The following is an 18631-nucleotide window of genomic DNA, read 5'->3' as shown; positions in this document are numbered from 1 at the left end:
AATTTTTTGGTATAGAACAAAAGACTTAGAATTGCTTAATTTCCAAAAGATGAAACAAAAGTGTCAGAATCATGCTTCCGATGGATTGCTTATTTGTCAGGGCCCTTCTGTGGTACCTACTCTCCTGCTACTTTCTGATATGGGAAGATAGATTTCACCACTTAAAAGTCTTTCCTTATAAATAATTAAGGGTTTTAATGATTAAAAGAATACACTTAAAGAACAATATTTTTCTGGGAGCTAGGATATTAAGATGTAACATTTGGAAGGAGTTGGTAAACCTGTAATGGATGATAGCTTCCACAGGCATTGCATTTCTGTAGGCATTAGTCCATTATTACAATCCTTGAGAATTTCGTTAGTCAACTTGAAAATATGTTACATGTCAATTAACAGTAGAATCTAGAATTATTTACAAATATAAAAAAGTGATTTGAAAAATAATTTTATCACTTCTCTTGTAATGAATGTAACAAAAGCTATTTAATTATTTAGTGTAGTTCTTCCAGGCAAATTATTTTAATTATCAACAATTAACTGGTAGCAGAAGAAAAATGATTATCCACTGTAAGCTAGAATTTTTTTTTAAAGGTAAGCAACCGTAGAGTAATGTTTCAAAAACCCATTTTTTTATTTTAATGACTTGATATTTAATTGCTTTTAATGTTAAATATTCTCCAATTCATGTAAAGCAAATGCTCATTTGCTACATTGCTTAAATTTTGAAGCATGTATCAATGAAATTATGGTACAAAATAAACCCTATGAACTTCAGTGAACTTTTTTCACTGTTCCTAAAAATTCATGAGTTTATATTAATGAAGATTTCAAAGTACGGGTATCATATTAGTTAAAAATTTTATTTCTGAATTAATAAAACGAAGTCCCCTCAGAGCTTAGGAGCTACTTGAGCAGTTAGATGATGTCAGTTTCTCATACTCATTCATACTATTTCTATGAATTGTCGTCATATACTTTTATGCAGGTGGCTGTCTACTTTTTGTTTTATTAAGCTAATTAGACTTTGTACTTTTAAGTTGGATGTGAGTTTTTAAAATATGTTGTTTATCATTAAGAAGTGTCTCACTGGATTATTTCCTATTGCCACTGTAACAAATTACCACAAATGTAGTGGCTTAAAACAGCACAGATTTACTTTCTTACAGTTCTGGATGTCAGAAGTCCAAAGGGCTGAAATCAGGGTTAGCAGCAGGACTGGTTCCTTCTGATGTTTCCAGTGGAGAAGTTGTGGTTATCTCTTCCAGCATTTAAGAATGCCTGCATTTCTTGGCTTGTGACCACATTATTCGAGTCCCTGCTTCTGTTGTCACATAGCCTTTTCCTCTTCTCTGGTGAAATGGCCTCTTCTTTCCTCTTATAAGGACAGTTGTGATTACATTTAGGACCCACTTGGATAAAATATACATCTGCCAAGTCCCTTTTGACATATAAACTAACACAAGATTCCAGGAATTAGAACCTAGATATCTTTGGGAGCCATGTTTTTACCCTGCCAGACTCATCATTTCAAAGAAATAAAACAAGTACTAATATCAGTAGTTTCACAATATTATTAAAGCTATCGTTTAGAGCAAGTATTAATAAAAAAAAGAAATTTAAATTTAATTCATTAAAACATTTCTGTCACTTGTTTCATAAGTATTCTAGCAAAGTACACATTTTTAAACATTTATAATATTTGAACACTTGCTATATACAAGCATCTTACAAACCCAATCTCAAAATAATGTTTTAAAAAAAGTAAAAAGAATGTTTTGATGGAATGAATGTACTTGCTACTTGATAAGCAATGTTATGAACAGAATCTTAAAGTTCAGAAGCATTTTGGATTTTAATTTTGTTCCTGTTTATTTTTTTCAATGTTTTATAAAGATTCAGGCTACAAATATAGACAGAATAGTATAATGAAACCTGTGAATTCATCACTTAGCTTCAATAGATACCAACTCAGGCTAAACTTATTTCATTACTACCCTACCCGTCTATCATATGATTTTAAAGTAAATCCCAGACAGTATATCATCACCTCCATAAATGTTTCCATATGTGTTTCTAAAGATAAAGATTTCTTTAACATAACTACTATTATCACATTTAAAAATAAAATTCACAATAATTCCTTGATATCATCAGTTTTCCAGTGTTGAAACTTCCAGTTATCTTGAATGACATAAATGTGTTATTTGCTTCTAATAGTTTTATCTTTTTAATGTATGATATTTTGCATTTAAAAATTCTATCATGGTGAGTTTTGTTTGTTGGAGGGCACAGCTCACAGTGGTCCATGCGGGGATCGAACCGGCAACTTTGGTGCTACCAGCACCACGCTCTAATCAACTGAGCTAACCAGCCACCCCTCAAGATGAGTTTTTAATGAGGGTTTTAATCATTTGATTATATCCCAGATAATTAGGCTTATCTTAAAGCCATTTACTAATTATATTCTTCTTTGAAAATCATTTTATGTGACCATGTTCTTCCATTAATTCTTATAAGAGTTAGCATGCATCTTTCAGGCCCTTTCCTTTCATAAAGCATCATGTATCTTCATTGGTTGTTTCATTTTTATCAAGCACTTTTTTTACCTTTCTTTGAAGTGGCATATTTATGTTTAGGAACTTCAGTTGCAATAATGGTTATTAGTTTATATGTTACAGTGTTGACCTGTAATGTCTAAAGTTAATTCCAACTAAAAGATTGTATACTTTTTACAATATTTAAGAACATAAATCACTTATATTTTCTAATTTTGTTACTCTGCAATTTATTAAAGTTTTACAATGATTATGAAGTGTTTTTGTTGTAAGGAAAATAGTTTGAAAAATAAAGACAGTGATTCGTTTTTCTTTATTTCTTATATTCTGTATTTCATTTTCTTTAGGAGACATATTTATCTAATAATATGATTGAAGTAAAGTGGGAGAATACCAGAAAATGAGCTGTAAAGATCAAGCAGGCTTGAAATTATTGTTCTAATCTAATTTCTTAATATTCATGTGGTGTTTCTAGAAAGCATATCTCTGTCCTGTGTGGTTTCTTGACCAACAGTATTTGATCCTTGCTTACCAAAAGTTTGAGTTAAACAGCAATAACAACTTATTTAACTCTGCTCCTAAAACTCCAGCCTGGGTTGGCATTCAGCCTTCTGCCTTAAGCCTTTTGCTTTAAGTAGTTGCTTGGTATGTTTCATTCTCTGAACGTAGGTGTGAATGCTAAATTTCAAATTCTATTCACAGTAAATGTGAGGAGATAATGTTTTAAACATGCTTTGATAGATTTTTCCTCTAAGCTTCAAAACATTTTGAAAACCTGCTATTATTATGTATTTCAGGCGAGTTTTGTGGCATCTGGAAACCGGACAGATATTTCCTTAGATGATCCCAACTTCTGGCAAAAGTGGGCTAAAAAGGCAGAAATAGACATAGATGCCATCAGTGGCAGAGTAAGTATTTATTGACTTTTATAAAAATTACCTTTTGGAATACTTGGTAATATTATTATAGTATTTTAAGGTATTGAACTATGTACTTACCAGAATTAATTTACATGCATAAGTAAATTGATGTGGGGTAGTAGAATGATCACATACTGAGTCACAGTGCTTCAGTTTCATACTTCTGATGTTTGTCATGACAGGTGTAATACAAGGAAAGTTTACTTTTGGATATTAGTTATATTCTTAAAATTATGTGCCCCTCCTCACCCTCCACCCGCCCAACTCCGGTTCAAGCCGTTGTTTCTGTCTGGTTGTGTAGGACACAGCTCCCTGGCCTGTGCTGATACTATGAGCCTTGTGCTTCCCCCGGCTGAGGTCGTAGGTTGCCAGCTCACAGCAGCTCATGGCAGCTCTCGGCTGCTGGCCACTCACGCTGGCCACCGGCCACTCATGACAGCACACAGTAGCCCACAGCAGCTCACGCCAACCTCCGGCTGCTCACAGCAGCCCAGCTCCAGGGAGAGCTGTTGTGCACAGTCTTAGGGGTGGAGTGCGCAGCTCACTGGCCCTTTTGGGAATCGAACCAGTAACCTCAACATTAGGAGCGTGGCGCTCCAACCACCTGAGCCACTGGGCTGGCCCAAATTATCTGTTTTTTTAATTTTTAAAATTTCTTCAAGTTGTGTGTTACTTTTATTTTGCTCTTTAACTTTGTTTTCTTGATGTTAGATCCCATTAATGATGATTCATGCAAATATAAAAGGAGGGGAAAAGAAGGAGTCAAGAAAGTGGCAATTTTAACCTGTTTCGTTTATAACTTCCCTTGGAACTAAGAAAGAAAGGGCCAAAAAACTAAAATAGAATTCATGGAACTGATAATAATTGTTCATTTTATAAGACACCTGTCTAATAATTATGTTGGAATCAGTTTGTGAGCCTTGTCTACTATCAAAATAACTGCTAAATGATTAAAAGAATTTCATATTAAGATTGATGCATGGAATGTATTTGGATTTTAAAATGTAAAATTGTACAGTGATGAATAATGCCATTGTCATACATAGTCATTTAATATATTTTGGAAATATGTATAATTCTCTGTGAAAAGATAGTAATAAAAAAGTCATTATTTGCATATGGCATGTTCATATGCCTAAAAATACAGTGGAATCAGCAAACCACTATTAAAATTAATAAGTGGGTTTAATGAATTAATTGGATAAACATAAATATGCCATTTAGCCTTCCTAAATATTGGTACTAACAGAAATAGAAAAATATAGGAAAAGAAGGGCAGCTGGTTTGCTCAGTTGGTTAGAGTGCAGTGCTCTTAACAACAAGGTTGCTGATTCGATCCCCACACGGGCCACTGTGAGCTCCACCCTCCACAACTAGATTGAAACAGCTACTTGACTTGGAGCTGATGGGTCCTGGAAAAACACACTTAAAATAAAAATTAAAAAAAATATATATAGGAAAAGAGATCTACTTTACAGTAGAAAATAATATGTGTACTTAGGGTTATACCTAAGGAAAGATGTATATGGTTTCAGTAAAGTGAATTAACAAATTTAATTGGGACATTTGTCATTTGGAAAGGAAAAACTACATATTTTAAAAAATTTTTAAGAGATTCTAAAAATGAAAATGCAACCCAAATCAATTTTTTCATAAGACCAGGCAAAATCTAAAATTCCCTTAGAAGAATAAGTAGTCAAGACTATTAAATGTTCTCCTAGGAATCTGTCCTACGGCAGTAATCACCCATGTACAATGATATTGTACAGAGATGCTCTTTGCCACATTGTTTGTTTTAGGAAAAATTTAGAAACTAAATCTTCTTTGATAGATGATGAGTGGTACATTTATACTGTCTAATGCAATAAGTAAAAATAATCATGTCGATTCTTATATATTGACATAGAGCTTCAAGACGGTTAAATTTAGAGAGAGAAATACATAGCACAATGCATATAATATGATCTTTGTTTATAATTTTTCAGAAGCATGTATCGGTAATACACAGACACAACACTTACGCAATAGATCCAGTCAGGGCACACTATGAGCCAAGCACCATTCTCCCATTAGGGCTGATATGAGCAAGACAGACAAACCCCTTTTATACAGCTTACGCATCCTGATGGGTTAGACAGAAGTAAACAAATAAATACGCTATTTTTAGAAAGGTAAGAAAATAAAACAAATTGGTAGAGAATGCCTGGAGGAGTGGATAGCGTTCGGTAAAGTGGTCAAGGGAGGTCACTCTGAGGGGACATTTGTGCTGAGACTTGAATGGTAAGAAAGACACAACAATATAAAGACACAAGGAAAAAACTTTCAAGGTAGACAGAGTGGCAGAGAGCCTTTAGTGGAAACAAGCTTAATGTATTCCAGCATAGAAATGACATTGTGGCAGAATGGAGGGAGTTGGTAATAGTGGTGACAGGGAAGGTCAGAGACCATAGATAGAGATCAAATCAGTACGGCCTTGTAGATTATCTTAAGGAGTTAAGGATTTTATAAATAAATTTATATAAGCGTAGTTATTAAACACTGCAGTTATATTTTCTAATTTATACTTTGTTAAAAAACGTTGAAAATTTTTCTGAAAATTAAGTATAATGAAGACAGACAAGTGTTACATGTTAAGATACAAAAGCATGTTAATATATTATAAAGGAACCAAAATTTAAATAAAGACACCAAGAGAAAGATTTTAACAACAAAGAATAAGAACAGAAAAAGGTCAAATTATAAGATTTTAGTAAAAGATAGTATTAGAGTAAAAAAGAGTAATAATTGTCATTAGAATATGGAGTTAGCATTGGTGAGGAGCATCGTAAAATATCTGTACCAATAAATACCTATTTATGATAAAATTTTTAATTGAAAATGCAAAAATAGAAAAACTAGATTTTTATTTTGTCAGATGTTTTGTGAGAAAACATTCTCAATTAGAAATCACAAAGGAAATGATTGGCATGTTCAAATATATAAGATTAAAAATCATGTAGTGGAAAAATAAAAGTGCAGTCATACTGGTGAGACTTTGTAGCAGAAGTGTATATGGAAGTTAATGTTATATAAAAACTAATAAAGTTGATCAGAAACATCAAATCTCAAAAGATTATGGGCAAAGGACGTTTGAAATTACTCAAGAAAGAATAAAATTAGGTGTGTGTGTGTTTTAATGGAACCTGCACGGAGGAAAGGGACAACTCTTCTTAACAGAATGCCAATTAATAAATGTAGAAGGATTTAAGAGAAATAGAAAATCACCATTAATCCACCATAGTAATAATTCTAGCAGACAAAATCCATTGATGAATTCTAAAATTTTGTGGTGAGATTTAAGGAGAAACAGGATTTTTACATGTTCTCAACATATATGTTCCAAAATACTTATTAATTGGAAAGCTAGTAATTTTACAGTGAAGAGACTTGGCAGAGAAGGTTAAGTTAATAAGGAATAAGCCAGATTAATATGTGTCCCCTTAGATCCAATACTGTGTATGTACTGTGGTACGTCCCCTCGTGGTGTGATGTCTGCTTCCTCTCCTCCCCTTTGCCGTCCCCTGCTCTAAAGCATTTCCTGAACATCTCATTCCATTTCAGGTCCCTTGCTCTGCCCTCTCCTTACAATGTTATCTCCTCTTTGACTGCCTAGCAAACTACTTCTCATTCTTCAAGATTCTGTCCTGGTATCACTACTTTATGAAGCTTTCTCTGACTCCCTTTACACATTTGTCTGACCCATATGACTATAGATTCCTTATGAGCAGAAGCTGTCTTATTCATTTTTATATCTGCAGCCGATAACATAGTGTCTAACTTAGAGAAATTTCTCAGTAAAGGTGAAACGCATGTCAACTTAGGTTGTTTTTGAATGAGTTACACTGAATTGCAAATGAGGTTCATATAGTTATTACCTTGGTTTTTGTGTATTAGTATAAGTCTTGAAAATTGAAAAGCACTGAAACATGTTTCTAGACCAATAAATGTTTATATCCTTTGACCAATATTTCCATTCCTGAATATTTCACTTCTTTTGGATTTATCTTTAGGATAAACTTAGATCACAAAGATTTACTTTAGCATTATTTATGTTAAAAATTTAAAACAATCTAAATTGAATTATGAATTAATTAGATGAAGAAAAGTATGATCCATAAATTCAGCTTAAAATATATTTTATGATTATTACAGATGCACAATACAAATAACTTTCATATTAATACTAAAGCCAAATACAAAATTCTCTTTAATCCTGTGACTGTAATATCACAAAATTATATGCGTATGGTATTAAGGGTTTTAAAGGAATAAAAAAAATTTTAAGTCGATTTGGCAGGTTGTTGGAATTGTTAGTAATTTCTTTTTCTGGCTTTCTAGAATTATTTTATCATTTATACAGTTTATCATTTATACATTGAAAAATGTAAGACGTTGTTATAAGCAAAATAGTAAAAGGACCTTCAACTAATAGCTATTAAATTTTACAGAACAGCTTGGTTATTGACACTCCAAGAATTAGGAAGCAAACGAGACCCTTTAGTGCCACAAAAGATGAATTGGCTGAATTATCTGAAGCTGAAAGTGAAGGAGAAGAAAAGCCCAAACTCCGGAGACCCTGTGACCGTTCCAATGGCTATGGAAGAACCGAATGCTTCAGAGTAGAGAAAAATCTGCTGGTTTATGGGTAAAATATTATTTTTAAAGTTTCTTGTTAGTAGTCTGGCATGTTAAGTTACAGAAAACATACACTATTGTAGTATATATTTTATCTTGTTAGAATCAATGTAATCTATTTCTGAAATACCCTGAATTTAAGTGTTTAACATATATTTAATAAGAGAATGATGGGATTTTCTTAAGTTTTAAATTACGAATGTGTCAAGTAAGTCAAATTCTTCGGATTTGCCTATTCCAAAATGCAAAATGGATATTGTTGTTACCCATTATTGCATAAAACATACTAGAAATTACTATACCATGGCTCTGCATGTTACTCATGCAAGAAAACCCTTAAGTAAAACCCTTAAGTCAATCCTGTGAATGACAATGTGGTTTTTTTGCAGTTTTCAGGCCTTTTATCCATGAGCTCTGTTTTTCTTTAGAATTTGCTCAGTATTAATGTAAATATACCTTTTTAACCAGATGGGGCCGATGGAGAGAGATTCTATCACATGGCCGTTTTAAAAGGCAGCTAAACGAGCATGATGTAGAAATAATTTGCCGAGCCCTCTTAGCATATTGCCTTATTCATTACCGGGGAGATGAGAAAATTAAAGGCTTCATATGGGATCTCATTACTCCAACTGAAGATGGGCAGACACGAGAGCTACAAAATCATCTAGGTAAGAACCTTCTTCCGTTTTCTTTTTCACTTTATTTTTAGTTACATAAATAATACTCAACAAAGTACCCTATAAAATACTGAAGCATTATAGACAGTGTTAAAGAACCTTTGTCCTTCACCCTCAGTTTCATGTTCCAACTTAAGAAAATACCAATGTTACCAGTTTTGTTGAGCTTTATATACCATTATCAAACATCGTTCGTTTGCAAGCTGTTGACCTAATACTGTAACTTAGAGTTCTTCCTATCTGAATTTATGTAGCACCGTCTCAGTTTTTAAGGTCCTGCTTAGTAGTCCAAAGTATGGATATTCCATAATTCATTTAGCATTTCCTTCAATGATGGGCTTTTAGGACATTTCCACTTTTAGACAATTGGAAAACAAGTTTCAGTGAAGATCCTTGTACATTCATCCTTGTGCATATGAATCAATCTATCACAAGTAAATATCAAGAAATAGAATTGTTGAGTGTAGCATATATACGTACATCCTTGGAACCTAAAATGTGGTCTGTGGATCAACAGCATCAGCATTTCCTGGGAGCGTCTTAGAAATGCAGAAACAGGCCTCAGACTTACTCAATCACAATCTACATTTTAACAAGCTCCTCAGCAATTTTTATGTAACAAAAGTTTGGGAAACAGATGTACATTTTAAATTTTCATAGATACTAATTTGCTGCCACATGTGGCTATACCAAATTTACAGCCTTGTCAGAGTTATATACAAGGACTTTTTCTCCACAGCATCGGTAACAACATTCTTTTCTGCATCAAATAATTATTTCATAGCATAAAATAATTGTATTTTTTAATAAAGATAAAAACGTTAATGTGCCCTTAAAGCTGTGTTAAATTTTGTTCTATTTAATGAACAAATACCTGTTGAAGTACTTGCTATGTGCTTCTTGTGCGTGGTATTGAAAGATAAGAAGAAGCAAGATATACAACATCCCTGAGCTCATGGGCCCTACATTCTGGTGAGGTAGACAGACATAATACAAATCTAGGTGAATTAACTAAATAATTAAAGGTTGAGGTAAGTACTGAGAAGTAAGTAAGTGCTGAGATGGAGAATAACAGAAAGCACCTATTGTAGAATAGGGTGGTCATTGGAGGCCTAGCTTAATAGGAGGCAATGACATTATTCATGTGAAGAGCTGACTTCTGATAAAGAGAAGATTCACAGAAATATAATTCTACTCTTCTTTGGAACCCCACTTACATGTCAATAAAGAAAACATAGTAAGGCATTAAGCTTGACAAATTCCACAGGCAAAAGTCCTAGTTTTTTCAACAGATACTGGGAGGAGAGGAAATGGATTGGGGATCTATAAACCAGTGGTTCTCAGCTGTACATGATTCTGTGCCTGAATCCCGTCCCCACCCTGGGTTGTCACAACTTTGACCATGTTATTGGCATCTAGTGGGTAGAGGCCAAGTATGCACCAGAGCACCCCACAATGAAGAGCTGTGCAGCTCAAAACACCAACAGATATGGTTCCTGACTTAAGATGGTTTTGACTTACGACTTTTTAGACTTTACAATGGTGTGCAAAGACTAGAATACACATTCAGTAGAATCCTTATTTGGAATTTGGGATTTTGATCTTTTCCTGGGTTAGCAATATGCGACATGATACTTATAATGCTGGACAGGGGCAGCGAGCCACAGTTCCCAGCTAGCCAGGCAATCACGAGGGTGAACAACCAGTACTCTCTGTTGTATTCATTGTGTGAGATGATTCTGCCCAACTGTAGCCTAATATAGGTGTTCTGAGAACGTGTAAGGTGGGCTGGGCTAAGCAGTGATGTTCGATAGGTTAGGTGTATTAATGTATTTTTGACAAGATATTTTCAACTTATAATGTGTTTATCAGGATATAACCCCATCATAAGTTGAGCAGCACGTCTAGCACTGAGATTGAAAACCTTGCTATGACCTAAAAGAGATTTAAGAGTCTTCAACCTGTTGCAGTGTGTAGGCCTTATTTGGATCTTGATTGAAACAAACAACCCAGGGAAAATTTTTTATTATGTTTATTAGACAGTTGTAAATTTGACTACCAACTATTAAGGAAGTATTGTATTTCTTAGGGCTGATAATGGTATTGTTTTTTGTTTTTTTAGAGGAGGCCTTATCTCTTATAAAGAAAAAAGATACTCAGGTACTCATTGATAGAATGATTGATGTGTTAGATGTATTTCTAAAAATGTGAGCGGTTAGGAGTTAATAGGGTAGAGATGAAATGAAATCGGCTATGGGTTGATAATTATTGATGTTGAATGATGGAACATGGTGATCCATCATGTAATTCCAACTATTTTTGTATATGATTAATTCCATAATTAAAAAATAAATAGGCGCAAACCTTCAAAAGTGGAGCTAATGGGAGAAGAAATAGTAACAAAATTTTGGAATTAGTGATAACTAACTTAACGAACCAGAGAGAGCTGAATCTTAGGTCAGCATGGGAAAAGGTAATAATGCACTGATGTGCTTCATATACTACCCAGGTGTTTCACGAGTTTATGACATCAGGAACCTCCGAAAGGGAGGGGGGATTAAAGGACAAAGGCTATGATTAAAAGTTGTTTAAGGGGCTTAGATCCCTACATGCCCTCTTCAACTCCTTGGAGCCAGGATGAAGACTGACTGAAAGTTTATTCCCTGGAGAGGGTACAATAGAGAATCTCTGGGTTGCATTGGTATTTGGGGTATGGAGCTACTAAATGGGGATTAAATGACGTCTGTATACTGGACAATACCCTACTCAAAGAAGAAAACCGAGGAATTTTCTGTGCTGAATCTCACCAGGCCAAACCTCAAGATCATGACAGGAAACAACCAGTAAGATTACCCTTCTGTGAGTCCAGTCCGTTAGCTCCACCCATTCAGATGACCTGTCAGCCCTTTGTACTGCCATTCGGAAATATGAGCAAACAACCGAGGATATCATATCTGAGGAAAGCCTCCAACGTGAGAGATAGAGACCAAGAACAAACCCTGAAAATGAAGTTGAAGGAAACAAAGAAAACTATAAACAAGGAAACTATAAAAGGAGAAGAAAACTTTTAAAAAACTATCATTAATATCTTCAAAAATATTTCAAGTGTATTTTGGTTTTGAAAGAAGAGTAAAGTGCTATAGAAACATTTAAAGCAAACAGACCTCCAATAAATTCTAAGTTACATGTAGCAGAAACAAAAAGTAAGTCGGATTAAATGAAAAATATGAGAACATTTTGTTAGGGACAAGTTTAAAGTATAGAATGCCTACAGGTTTTATTAGAAAAATTTAAGTATACATATTTGTATACTGTTTAGTTTTCAAACCAACAATGGTGAAGAGGACTGGAATACAAAACAACATTAATGTAGAACAAAATAAAGTTTAAGATAGAAGGCATTAATTGGGATTTTAAAAATGACAGTACCTAGTAATAAAAAAGACCAATCCATAAAAAAATATAATTATGAATTTGTATGCACCAAACAAAATGACCTCAAAATATAAAGGCAAAAACCGCCAAAATTTTAAGGATAAAAGGGCAAATGCACATAGTTCTTCTCTTTACCACTATGATGCAAATCCTAGTTGGTAGAATACAGCAAGGAAAAGATATATGAGGCAAGAATTGAAAGGAAGAGTGAAAAACTCCATGATTAGTAATTGTGAAAAATTGTAAGTGGAACAACTAAAGTATCATGGAAGATTAATGTGAGGTGGTATAGTCATACAATAGAATTTTACACAGCAATTCAAATGGATGAATTAGAGCTTCATGAATCAGCAAGTATTAATCTCAATATCGAGAGTAGTAAATAAGTTGCAGAATTCCGTGTATAATATGTCATAACTGTTAAATACTAAACATTTCTCCAACATTCGAGTATAAACATTCATGTAATGAAAAAACATATTCAGGTTAAGTGATTTTCTTTGGGAAGGAAAGAGTGAATTGGACATCAACTATATGTTACTTCCTTTAATAAAAAACTAACCAAATACAGAATATGTTAAGATGAAGAGTGGGAATTCTTTAATGTATTTTTGAAATATTGAAAACCAAAATGTCAAAGAAATAAACAGGAAACCGTAATGGGTAAACCTAATCCATGTTATTAGTAAAACCAGTTTTGAAAGTTGAAGCCAAAACTTATTATTTTGTAACTAGGGAAGCAAAAGTAAAGCAGACGGAAAGCTTTATCATTTGGTTTTTACATTTGGAAATAAATACTGTGATTTGGAACACAAAAAGAAAATCAGAATGATATATAGTCATTCAATGATATATAATCAATGATATGTAATCAGTGAGATATAAGAATTATTGGGGGAAATTGTGTTAATATGTGTGTGAAATCATTATGTTAACCCATATCTCGTGTTTGGATCAGTATTATAGTTACCATTAATATTTTAAAGATCTCTGTAGAGCCTTCATAGACCTCTGAACATCTCCAGAAATTTCTGGGATTGAAAAAATGTTTCAAATTGCAGATCTTTTGTACAAATGGTTCCTGATATGACATGCCCTTCTTATTTTAACAGGCCTATCAGCCCCTGTACCCAGGGGCCGAAAAGGGAAGAAAGTAAAGACCCAGACAAGCTCATTTGATATCCAGAAAGCAGAATGGCTTCGAAAATATAATCCTGAGCAGCTACTTCAAGATGAAGGCTACAAAAAACATATAAAACACCACTGTAATAAGTAAGTAGTGGAGTGTTTTTAACACAACTCGTTAAAAGTTTACTTTATTGAATTTATTAATAATTTAAAGCATGCTGATTTTGAGTGTAGAGACAGTGTGGTCTAGGACCAATCCTAATCTTAATCTTACAGGGTATCCCTTCAGCAAATCAAGGTACCTCTTGTGTCACTGTTTTCATCAACAGAGAGAGAAATAAAACTGGCCTCCAAATGATCTCATTATATCTTACTTGGATATTAAATAATGATGATTATGAAGATTTTGGAGAAACCTATTTTATATATATGGTAGTAATAAGATTTATTTAATCAGAAGTTATTATTTCATTATAAAAATTCTGTATATAAATTCTTATCTAATTTAAACCCCACGGATGGATTTTCTTTAATGATTAGTATCTTGTTTCTTTTGATTTCTTTTCCCTCATTATTAGAGTTTTGCTTCGTGTAAGAATGCTGTATTATCTAAAGCAAGAAGTCATCGGAAGTGAGTGTCAGAAAGTATTTGATGGAGTTGATGCAAGGTAAATGAAATACTTGTTTATATTTATTTTTCAATAACGTGATTAGGCAAAAATTATATGACCAGGAAACTGTATATTAAGTGGCTCATTAGTTAGTGAAATTCACAAGAAGAAAAATCCACCAAACTTAGAGAATGAATCCTTACCAACTTGTTGCCTTTTTTCTGTTAATCTCATCTTTGGCTCTGTCACTGAATGTGATAACATAATAACAATAGTGACATCAGTAGTAGTGTCTTCTTAGCAGCAAATCTGAAACTTAACCTTTCTATGCCCATTCTTCTCTTCTTCCCACTCATTACAATAGAAGAGGTTTTGTGGTGACTGACTTTGTCCACAGATGAGCCATCCCACACCTTCGTCTCTCAGTTCTTTGACGTTTATCTACAATCATCATTTTTTCTCCCCTCCAAAGCCACATACTCACTCAGTCATATACTTAAGCTTGCCATTCTCAATAACAGCATTACCTCTTAAATTTCCACAATTACTTCCTTTTTTCAAACTCACTTGACTCGGGTACTTTTCACTCTGCTCTGTAACTTCATCACGATGTCCTTCATCTCACCACTGACTGTCTACCCCCACTGTCATGCCCCTGCTTTCCTTGTTACTCAGCATATGTTTTGTCGTCCCACACTCTAATCATTAACTAGCATCCTTTGCCTGCCTGTCCATCTGTTCTACTCACATGGCACAACTCCAACTCAGGGTAAACCCCACTGTCCATTTACTTCTGGCCTACACCTGTGCAGCTGAACATTGCTGGAGAAAATTCAGGCAACCCTGCTGAAGTGACTCACTTCAAATTCATGAGCATTGATCCCGAATGATATTCATCACAAACAGACTTTTTAACCACTGTGACCAGTAAATTCACTTTCCTACTCTTTAAGAGGACCAGTCCACACCTCTCTCCTCTGTCCACACCTCTCTCCTCTAACCCTATCACCACCATCCTCTCCTAATGAGGGCTGTTAATTCATGGTGAAAATAGCCACAATCACCCAATAGCTACCCTTCTACTCCCAGGTGTGTCCACCTGTTCCTTCCCTCAGAATACAGTAGAAACGTCCCTCCTCCTAAGGCAATCCGTGTGCCTTGGAACTTTTACCTGTTAAGGACTTTACTCCTGTAGCCATCTTTTTTCTGAATCATCATCCCCCCCACCCCGCTTACCGAATCATTCTCCTGGCCTGCATACATGCCTTAATATCATTCACTTAAAAAAGAAAATAATTGGGCCGGCCCGGTGGCTCAGGCGGTTAGAGCTCCGTGCTCCTAACTCCGAAGGCTGCCGGTTCGATTCCCACATGGGCCAGTGGGCTCTCAACCACAAGGTTGCCAGTTCAATTCCTCGAGTCCCGCAAGGGATGGTGGGCTCTGCCCCCTGCAACTAAGATTGAACACGGCACCTTGAGCTGAGCTGCCTCCCGGATGGCTCAGTTGTTGGTTGGAGTGCGGGCTCTCAACCACAAGGTTGCCAGTTCAATTCCTCCACTCCTGCAAGGGATGCTGGGCAGCGCCCCCTGCAACTAAAATTGAACACGGCACCTTGAGCTGAGCTGCCACTGAACTCCCGGATGGCTCAGTTGGTTGGAGTATGTCCTCTCAACCACAAGGTTGCCGGTTCGACTCCCGCAAGGGATGGTGGGCTGAGCCCCCTGCAACTAGCAAAGGCAACCGGACCTGGAGCTGAGCTGCGCCCTCCACAACTAAGACTTAAAGAACAACAACTTGAAGCTGAACCGCACCCTCCACAACTAAGATTGAAAGGACAACAACTTGACTTGGAGAAAAGTCCTGAAAGTGCTCACTGTTCCCCAATAAAGTCCTATTCCCCTTAAAAAAAAAAGAATAATTCCTGTAACCTACACCCCACCACTCCATTGCTATGCTCACCTTCACACCAAACTTCTCTGAAGAGTTGTCTGTGTGTTTACTCTCTCTTCTTCACCTTGCATTTTTCTCTTCAACCTGTTCCACTTAACCTTTAACCCCACTACCCCACGGAAATGGTTGTTAACAAGGCCTCTAGTGACCTACAGTGTGATCGGCTCTCTAAACATAACTCTACTCCTTGGAAGGGCTGTCTTCTGTGGATCTTCATGCTCCTATCTCCACCTAGTTGTCCTTTTCCCTTTGCGAGCTCTTGTGCCTCTACCATATCTCTAAATGATGGACGGACCAAACTCTGTCCTCAGCTCTCTTTCTTGTCTATTTTTTCTCCTTAGGTGAACTCATGTATCCTCATCATATCAAATGTGATCTGTAAACAGATGACTCAGATTCACATACTCCTCTCAGACCTGTCACCTGCGCTCTAAGCTCTGAGTTATTAGCTGACTCCCAGCATGTCCACTTGAAAGTCGAAGTGACACCTTCCCTGGCTCTCCCAAATCTTCTATTTTCAATCCTTTCCCTCCCACCTTCCCACATAAAAGCCTTCTCCGTCCTAGTTGCCCTAGGACTCCTTAGACCCTGCAGGAAGCTCTGATAGCTCAACAAGGAATGTGCCAAACCTGAGCACTTTTCGCCATCTCCTGTGCTAATCCCCCATCCAAGCCACCATTATCTCATGCTTAGACTTGTGCAGCAGTCTCCTGATTGGGGCTCTGCCTCTGCTTGGCCTTTCGACAGTCTGACCTTCACACAGCAGCCAGAGTGCTCTTTCTGAAGCAAAAGTCCGGCCATGGCAACTCTTGTTCAAACCTTCCAGGTGCTTTGCATTTCTCTTAAAATAAAATCCAGACTCCTGGTGGCCTACAGTCCCTGCACCCCTCTGTGACCTCTTCCTTCTCTCTGTCACTTACCCACAGTGCTCCAGCCACACTGGTGTTTCTGTTCCTTCAGCCTGTCATGTCAAGCTCATTCTGTCCTGTTCCTCCTGTTCCAAATACCCTTTCCTCCGATCTTCCACAGCACTGCTTCTTCAAGTTCTTTGGGTCGCAGCTGACGTTTTGCCTCCTCACATGGGCCTTCCCTGTCCACCCTAGCTAACGCAGCCCCCCAGTCTCTCAGGACTACTGAACCCTATTTTATTCTCGTTCATGATACCTATTACTATTGAAAAACATATTTATTTTTTTATGGTCTTTCTCCCATTATAATTCAAGCTGCTTGAAAGTTAAGTATGCTGTCTGTCTTACTTGATCATTGTGTTCCCAGCTCCTAGAATCTGGGAAGTAGTAACACCCAGTAAATAATTGTTGCCTAATTGACTGCTCTTTACCCTTGGCCTGACTGGGCCCAGTCCATGTATGATTTCCCAGGTATGCTCTCTCTGAATTATCCCCATGTTTCCATCTGTCATTAATCTCCCCCTCTCGGGCTTCTCATTTAACGTTTACATCTCCCTCAAAGAACACTTACTTGCTCGCCCAGTCACTTGTGGACCCCCTGTCTCCTTACTACCATATTATTACTTTCCTTGATTTCACACCCAGACTGCTAAGAAGTATCTGTATTTGCCCTCTCCTTCTCCTCTCCCCCTCACTGTGCAGTTCACCACAATTCACTCCTACACCCTCATTCCACCTCCCACTCTAAGAAGTTCTCCACATTTTTGGAGGCTAAATTTGATGCATACATCATTGCTTTTCTTACTTTACCTTTATTGACGTCTTTCTTCTTAAAATGCTTCTGTGATGCCATTCTCCTATAGATTTTCTTTTTAGCTTGCTTCTTGCTGCTTTCTAGCCACCTCTTCTACCTGTCTTAGAAATGTCTTCAAATTGGCCTTCCTTGTCACTTAACTGTTCTTGGGTGTTATCCTCTCTGAGGCATCAATTTTTATTTCTAAACTGATGTCTTCTAAATCTGTCTCCAGCCCACATCCCTCTTCTGAACTTCGGACACACATTTCTCAAATGTGCCATCATTGCCAGGCCTTTGCGTTGTTGCTGGAACATTCTGTTTCCCCCTTCCCTCCATTCTCCCCCATTACTGCCCACCTGACACCAGCTCGGCCTTTCCTGACCTCTCAGGTCTGGTTGGCACATACCCAGTGTCATAGCACTCGTCACACAGCAGTGCAGGACCTCTTCACAAGGGCAGGGCTCTGTCTTACTGTTGCTGTTATGGCACATAGGGAGTGCTGTTTAAATACATTTTGGATGAATGAGTTAGCTTGCGGAAGTGAAAGAAGGCTTTATGTAAGCGACATCAGGGAACTGAATCTTTAAAAACAGAAATCAACAGGAGCACATGCACCTTAATATGTTCCATTGCCTAGCATGTAATGGACAATGAACATTCATTCATATGGTACTTGCATTGGAAGGCTAGGTATGTTCTGAGTGCCTTTTCTGTTTTGGGGGTACAGTGCCACCTGATGGTTGGTGATAGGAACTATCTGACCCACACTTTGTGTTTCCCATTGGGGATCCTATCTCCATTGTTGGGGATCCTATCTCCAGTGTTCTTTCCTCTATCCTTTACCTTTTTGTAGTTATGCTTTGTTTAGCTCTGGTAAGGAAACAATCAAAAATAAACATCTTCTTTGTGTTTTTCCTCATCTCTTTTTCATCTTTGCCATAGGCAAATCATTCTTCCTCTTTTTCTATTTTATTACA

At 36.4% G+C, this 18631-nt stretch overlaps 1 protein-coding gene across 11 annotated transcripts in view; it reads left to right on the top strand.

Moving 5' to 3' along the window:
• The window catches only part of CHD9 (chromodomain helicase DNA binding protein 9), a 177749-nt gene that overhangs the window by 125257 nt on the left and 33861 nt on the right, over positions 1-18631 (top strand). For all 11 annotated transcript variants that reach the window (XM_074314881.1, XM_019732338.2, XM_074314879.1 and 8 more), the window contains 5 exons: positions 3353-3463; positions 7963-8159; positions 8618-8817; positions 13374-13533; positions 13968-14057. In XM_074314881.1, coding sequence (XP_074170982.1) covers positions 3353-3463; positions 7963-8159; positions 8618-8817; positions 13374-13533; positions 13968-14057 — 758 coding nt within the window. The remainder of the gene's footprint in view (positions 1-3352; positions 3464-7962; positions 8160-8617; positions 8818-13373; positions 13534-13967; positions 14058-18631) is intronic.

The sequence above is a fragment of the Rhinolophus sinicus genome, linkage group LG11 (genome assembly GCF_036562045.2).
Source record: "Rhinolophus sinicus isolate RSC01 linkage group LG11, ASM3656204v1, whole genome shotgun sequence".
Lineage (NCBI taxonomy): Eukaryota > Metazoa > Chordata > Mammalia > Chiroptera > Rhinolophidae > Rhinolophus > Rhinolophus sinicus.
The sequence above is the reverse complement of the archived record's forward strand: the minus strand, read 5'-3'. Positions and strand labels throughout refer to the sequence as shown.